This window comes from Perca flavescens, chromosome 15 (assembly GCF_004354835.1).
Source record: "Perca flavescens isolate YP-PL-M2 chromosome 15, PFLA_1.0, whole genome shotgun sequence".
Classification (NCBI taxonomy): Eukaryota; Metazoa; Chordata; class Actinopteri; order Perciformes; family Percidae; genus Perca; species Perca flavescens.
The window spans coordinates 18,975,694-18,983,430 of NC_041345.1; the positions used below are offsets into that span (position 1 = coordinate 18,975,694).

The 7,737-nt window shown below is 38.7% G+C and overlaps 1 protein-coding gene across 1 annotated transcript; it reads left to right on the forward strand.

The window, feature by feature from the left end:
• The first annotated feature begins 211 nt into the window (after positions 1-211).
• On the forward strand, positions 212-7,535 carry cdk21 (cyclin-dependent kinase 21). Its single transcript, XM_028599803.1, has 8 exons — positions 212-491; positions 753-1,010; positions 2,479-2,611; positions 3,591-3,758; positions 3,884-3,993; positions 4,117-4,167; positions 4,500-4,632; positions 6,792-7,535. Exons 2-8 carry the CDS (start codon positions 781-783, stop codon positions 6,867-6,869), a joined length of 903 nt encoding a protein of 300 aa, XP_028455604.1. The 5' UTR covers positions 212-491; positions 753-780; the 3' UTR covers positions 6,870-7,535.
• The last annotated feature ends 202 nt before the right edge of the window (positions 7,536-7,737 follow it).

Genomic DNA, 7,737 nt, shown 5'->3' on the forward strand with positions numbered 1-7,737 from the left:
AGAATTCAAAGTCAGAATTCTGACTTTATTCTCAGAATTTTGACTTTTAACTCAGAACTATTCATTTTTCACATGTCAATATGAAAATCAGTAACAGTATATTTAAACTGGTAATTACTGAGATATAAACTAAACATTTGTACACTGACTTTTTGTGGACCATTAACTGCAAAGCTCAGCTATTATGTTATTAAAACTTAGCCTGATTTATCTTGCATAGAAACCACGCAAACGCGTACACATATAAAACACTTTTATATGTTTATGTGCACTCAGTAAATTGCCTGCACCTAAATGCAGCATTTCTTTTCAGTAACATTGATAGCAGCAGGGGACAGTGTACAAGAAGTGGGCTTACATTTGAGCTTTCTGATTAGTTGGCGAATAAAAGGGGTGTGATTTTCTTATTTTTCTGATACTGTTTGCAGTTATGCAGCGACATTTTCCTGCAGGCAACGGCATGGAGGGGAAACTTCGGTCGGCAGTCTGAGGTAAAGTAAAAACACCCAATTGTGTACAAACAAGCACAATTAAACATTTGTCAATTGCATCAAAACATTGTTATTGCAGGTGGTTTGAGGCTGTGCTCTGTGACAGGTGGTAATTACCTGCTAGCTAACCTCAAAACCTCAATTTACTCAGAGCACCGGCGTTAGCTAGCTTACTCTTTGACTGAAATGTAAGTGTTGAAAGCCGGTAAATACGACATATTTAACTTTTGCTAAAATAGACCATTTATCTTCAAATTTCAGGTTAATTTTGTCCTGATTCTGGAAGACCATGGACGTCTGCATTAAGCCTTTGTGCTACGAGCTGCTGGCAGAAGTAGGAGTGGGCTCCTACGGTAAAGTGTATAAAGCCAGAGAGGTGGGGGAGAAACGCAGACTCCTCGCGGTGAAGAAATTCAACATCCGCGGGGACACGTCGGAGAACGGGATCCCTGCTTTCATGATCCGCGAGGTGGCGCTGCTGCGTAAAATGAAGTACTTCAACCATCCCAACATAATCAAGTAAGTTTATGTCTTTCTAGTTTATTAGGTCACATCTAGCTGAAACTAATGCAGTTGTTGTTGCAACTGTGTTTTTGTTATTTAGCCGGCCCTCATTGATTCTAAATAGGGTGGAAAAAATAATGATATGATAATTTAATAATAATAAAATCCTAAAGAGATAAAAATTGAATAATACTAGTAATAAAAACAAGTTGATACTGATAAAAAGAATAAGTAGTGTGCAAGTATAAAATATACATAATGCCTAAAATATAAACAAGGTTAATGGTAAGGATCATAAGTTGCTCATATCTCAAGTTTCTTCTTGGTGAGTTGCATATAGATGTGTATTAGAAGTGACATGTGGCTATGTATGTAAAACATCCAATCTAGTACAGTAAGTGTACTGAATTTCCAATTATTAAGTTCATGATATTGCACAATAGGATTTCTAAAAAACTTGAAATGCATGACCTGCCACAGCTACATCCTACAGAATGACCATAAAGTTACAAACAACAGTTAAAACAAAAAAACATTATTACCTTCAAAAAAAACATTATTACCTTCATGAAGGTATGATGTGTTGCAGGATTGTTGTATTAGACTGCTTGTGTTGGAGCTAGGTGTACCTAATAAACTGGCAAATACATTAAAATGTAACAACGTTGCACTGAAGAAAAAAAAAGGACCGACCCCCTTAATGCCCCTGGCCTGATTTGGCGTTCCAGTTGGTGTCATCCCATCGCAAGATGATCTCTTGTTTGTAATCTTTTGTTCATACTTATCTTAGAATTATTTTTTAGAATGCATCTTTTGATATTAATGATTAGGAGCTGTCCGTGGCAAAGATGCATGGTGCAAAAGACCATTTTAGCCTGGATGTTTATTATATCTAAAGGACAGTGATGGAAGAAATATTCGATCATTTATAAAGTGATTTATTATAAGTCATTAGCAATACAATGTAACAAAAAATTGGAGTACAAGTAAAAGCCTTTAACTTAAATTAAAGTAGAAAATGTATAATATTATTGGATTATAATTATTAATGTATCAACAGCATTTTACTGTTGTAGTTGGTTGAGTTGGAGCGACTTTTAACTCTTTTATATACTGCTGGAGATTTTAATCTATCTCAGTCTGCCGTATGTTATAAATTGATCATATGATTTTTTTTTTATCTTTTAAATAGCAAAGTGACCAGTAAATATACCTGACGGATTAATTAAGTGCGGTGAAATGTACAATGATGTGCTATATACTGATACTAATGAAAACAATAGTTTTATTACAGTAATGTTTTTTTGGGAGGAAGATTGGTGTGTTGGTGTGGTGGGCTTCTCTATTTTTTTTTTTTAATATTTGTCTTGTCTCCATTTTTTGTTTTATTGATGTCATATTTTTTTTTAAAGTGGGTCACAAAACAGAGATGCTGCACATATTTTCTTGTTTTTTTTAATCCTGTGCTGATTTAACCGTCCAGGCTGTTGGATGCATCTGCTGTGCCAATGGGCAGGAGCTTGGACCTCACTCTGGTGCTGGAATACATTGACCAGGACCTTTCCACCTACCTCTCCAAGGTTCCTGCTTCTGGACTGAGCCGTGACCGTATTAAGGTGTGTGAACTCGTCACTTGACTTCTCATAGTATAGCTGCATGTATCGAATTCTCGACAAAGCAAAACACTTGCACTTGGACTCAGGGATGAGCTGATTAGATTTTGGTGGTCAAAGGTCACCTCACATAACATTTATGGCCATAACTCAAGAATTTCCATGTTAATTATGAGAACATTTAAAACAAATTACTTATTGGATAGAATAATGAAGTGATGCCATTTGATACCCAAAAGGTCAAAGTTCAACTTTACTGTAAAATCATAATGTTCTACAAAAACCCTTTTTTGGCCATTATTCAACGCCATAACTCAGGAACAGAAGGGGAGACAGTTGGTCAGATACTGAAATGGGTGTCACTAATGTGGGGATTGTATAGATCTTCTGTGGTGCTGGGTTGAAGATGTGTGTGTGAAGCAGCCACGCTTTTGCCAAAATAAATCCACTTAACACCTTTTATTAAATTACTTCAAAGTCTTTACTACATATACCATAATAATCTGGACAGAAACAAATGTAAACTGCAACTTGATTGGTTTGGCAGATCCATACAACCACGGGGCTGTAATTCTTTATCTTTTTTTTGTGGGTTAGTAGCATTTAAGGAAGGTTTTACATGCTCCCATCACATTAAAACGATTTCCTTGGTCAGACATCTGATCTTACAAATCACTAACTGTTATCGGGAAGTTACCTCCATCATACAGTCTCAAATTCTACTGAACACACTCTTAGACTATGCCACAACGTAAGGATATAGGTGTGGACTCAACCTGACAAAACACCTGACAAATTGTTAAATAGCAGTGGTAAACTCAGGTGAGTTTTGATGGACAGCTGACAATTGAGAATCCTGAGTGCACAAGTAAACACATGACGAATTAACAATGCATTTGAGACACAGAGATGCATGCAGTCTAAAAACTTTCCCCTGGATTCGGACACATTTCTTAAGTCATTCTGCTGTCTGTCTGTACAGGATGTGATGCAGCAGCTGCTACGAGGATTGGACTTCCTACACACAAACATGGTGCTGCATCGTGACCTGAAACCAGAAAACATCCTGATCAGCAGCTGTGGAGAAGTCAAGATCGCAGACTTTGGACTGGCACGCATCTACACCTTCAATATCGCTCTCACTCCAGGTGTAAGTGAGGCAACACATAAGCCTAAAACAGAATGGTACACTGTTAAAGTGTAGAGCATCCACTGTATTTCTGTCTGTTTCTTAGCCTGATGTGAAACATTTTCTGTTGTCACTTCTCTGTTCAGGTGGTGACACTGTGGTACAGAGCTCCTGAGGTGCTGCTAAACTCTGTTTACATGTCCTCAGTGGACATGTGGAGTGCTGGCTGCATCTTTGCTGAGCTCTTCTTCTTGAGGTAAGGAGTCTGTGTCTGGCTGGAGGAGACATGTGGCACTAGAGTGTAATTTAAGATGCAAAACATTCTCCACAGTTGTCAAAATGGAACGTGGTGCCTTGTTTGAACACTTGTCTCCCACAGAGCACTGTTTCAGGGATATACAGAGGTACAGCAGCTGCAAAAAATCTTTGAGTGAGTATTTTTTCTTTCTCTTTCTTTATATATAATAAAGATTAGCATTGTGGTGATCCACATTCCCAAACCTTTAAAATCAGGCAGGGCTTATACTGCACCAGCTTGTCTTGCTGAATTCAAAAGTTTCTCAACAACCATGGAAACTCAATGATCAGAAGGTATAAAAGGAAGTACATGTAATGCAGTTTAATGATAATCTGCAAGTAATTTGCTTTTCCCTGTAAATAAATAAATAAACCTTAAAAAAAACAATATTGCTTGAAGATGCCAGATGCACTGGTTATTAGCAGCCTGTTACTTAGTTTTTTGCTATACTGTATTCTTTTCAGGGTGATTGGTTTTCCCAGCGAGGAGGACTGGCCCAAGGACAGCCCGATCTCATACTCAGTCATCTGGGGTCCAAAAGGCTCCTGCACCAATCTGTTGCACAACCTGGACCCAGACGAGAACGACCTACTATCTGTGAGCAGATCTGTGTTTCTGTTTTCATGATGTGTTGCCATGCTTCACATTTCACACCTCGAGTTATACACTCGCAAAGAGAGGCTGACTTTAAACATAATTTTGGAACAGAATAAATTAATGCACTTTTGACTAATTAGATATTGACTATTGGCGTTTTTCCATTACATGGTACCTGCTCAACTCGCCTCGACTCTACTCGCCTCGACTCGCTGTGCGTCCGTTTTCCATTGCAGATTTTAGTATCGCCTCAGCGTGGCTGGTCGTCATAGCGACTGCCGTGGGCGTGGCTTAGTAGCTTGCTTTTCCCATTGACATATCCCCGACGCATTTCCTGGTTCTCCGTCTCCGTAAACAACATGATATCAAAGAGATAGTTAACGTTTACTGCTCCAGATTTCCCACCGTGGTCACATATATATGACTCTAGAGTCGCTACTCGCTTTGTTTCTCTCACATATATATGACTCTAGAGTCGCTACTCGCTTTGTCTCTCTCACATATATATGACTCTAGAGTCGCTGCGGAGATAATCGCCGTCACTCTCTCACTTCTCCCTCGCTTACTAGCTCCCCACACACACACATACGGCGACTCGACACACACACATCACACATGCACACACCAGCGCACCAGTATAACCATCAGGCCACTTGTATGCTACAGAGAAAGCTCTGCGTGGAGCCTCCGGCAGCAAAAAAACACCGCTGGCTAAACTATTTAAAAATGCCGTCTCTCGCTAGCAATGCAGTGCTCAGTGACGCTTCTTTCCGACCAATCAGCAGCCTGCAGGGTTTCGCGTCACCTTCTCGGCTCGCCTCAGCTTGCTTGGAACCTCGACTGAGCAGGTACTAAAAAAAGTACCTGTTAGCAGGTACCAGGTACTTTTTTTCATAATGGAAAACCAAAAAAGGCGAGTAGAGTCGAGGCAAGGCGAGTAGGTACCATGTAATGGAAAAGCGCCATATGCGAACAACATAGACAAAACTTTCTAAGTAATGCTGATATGATTAGTGGTTTAAATGATGAATCTCACAGAAATTTGACTAAGTAATAAGACATAAGAGTTAAACCATGCTAGCAGCTATGTGAGACTGTACTTTGGCTAATTGTAGCACCAGTTTGTGCCTCTCGAGTACTACCATACATTCAGGTCACAGAGCTTCCATCAGTTTTTTTGGCGCTCTTCTGAAGATATTCCTGAATCCTCCTTTTAACCAGCTAGATAAAACATATTCCATATGTGGCACTAGGGCCGGGCGATATGAAGAAAATCAAATATCACGATATTTTTGACCAAATACCTCGATATCGATACCGCAACAACATTGTAGTGTTGACTATTGGTGCTTTCACAAAATATTTACACAATGAGATTTTTGATAAATAATCATCAGTAATGTGGATATAATGACTAAGTGGGTAAAGGCAAATAATAGAACAGTTACAACAGTCTGGTAAGTTCAGAAAATGACAACTTTACTGTAATGCAGCCTTTAAAACCAGGAAAAGACACCACTTATGCAATATTACGATATCCAAAATCTAAGACAATATCTAGTCTCATATCACGATATTGATCTAATATCAATATATTGCCCAGCTCTATGTGGCATGATTAAAAAAAGATATTTTTAACCCCTTTCCCAAGTTGCGATTTAAAGTCTGGGGTTCTCCAGAGTCTGTAAGAACCATCCTCTGGGAAACATGAATGTCTGTGCATCATTTCATAGCAATCTGTCCAACAGTTGCTGAGATATTTCAGTCTGCACCGAAGTGTGGACCAGCATTGCTATCCCTAGAGCCGTGCTGCTAGCATGGCTAAAAATAGCAAACATTTGCAAGTTACAGCTTCACAAATCTAAAGAGTTCAATTCAATTCAATTCAATTTTATTTATAGTATCAAATCATAACAAAAGTTATCTCGAGACACTTTACAGATAGAGTAGGTCTAGACCACACTCTATAAATTCCAAAACCCCAACAATTACAGTAATTCCCTCAAGAGCAAGCATTAGCAGTGGCTATTGCGACAGTGGAGTTACAGTAGAGTTGCATGCTTGTCTGTGTTTCGAGCTTTTCAAGCACTGGAGATATTTCATATCTCCAGTGCTTTTCTCCAAGTCGTTTGTAATGTGTGACCTCTCCTTACCTTCAGCAATGTTTGGCATTCAGACCAAGCAGGCGCATCTCAGCTGCCAAGGCCCTGGCTCATCCTTTCTTCATGAAGAACTGAAGCTTTTGGAAGACGAACGTCAACTCCTTCTGCTTCTCTACTGTCAGCTTAAAATATCAGTTCACCGGCATCATGAAACCGTGGTCAGGTTTGCGGAAACAAATTTTTTGAACATCAGTGTATAAAAAACACTTTATGCCTGACTTGTAGAACATAACTGTGATGGAACATAACCCTTAACACAGGGAAATCTATTTAGTATTTGATAAACCGAACATGATGCACTTTTGAAGGATTGCTCCGTTTTATTTACTTACAATTTGACCAGCCTTCATATGAATGGAATAAAAGTATGTTGTTCTTTGAAGAAAAAATTATTTGATAGTACGCTGTGTATTTCCACAAAATACAGTGCTACTTTGTTGTTGTTGAGAGTATTAAAAATAAGGATTTTGTTTTGCTGTAAACTACTGACGACACTATTATGAGCACCTTTTAAGTTGATGAGTTGGTTTATGTTGTTTCACCAAAGCTTTTTTTGTTCTCAACTTGTACAGTATATGAAGATCTTTATTTTTGTTATTTTGATGAAGGTATTTATGGTGTAGTCAGAGGGAATAGATTACACCTGTATTTATGTTTGTATTGACAGACTGTACAAGATATTTTTTTTATGAGTTGCACTGTTCATTCAAGAAGCATTTCTATAAATAATTGTCTCTGAAACCCGTCTCTTGAATGCAACACCATCGAGAATCGATACATCCAGGTAGATTTTCTCTAAACAGAAGGGGGCAGTGCTGAAACAGTTATGGAAGAACCAGTAGTATAATGGGTCCTCACATTGCCCACAGTTCCAAAACTTCAGTTGCAAATATTTGCTCCCAACTTGAACTGGTGTTAGCCAAAATACTAAACATTTCCCCAC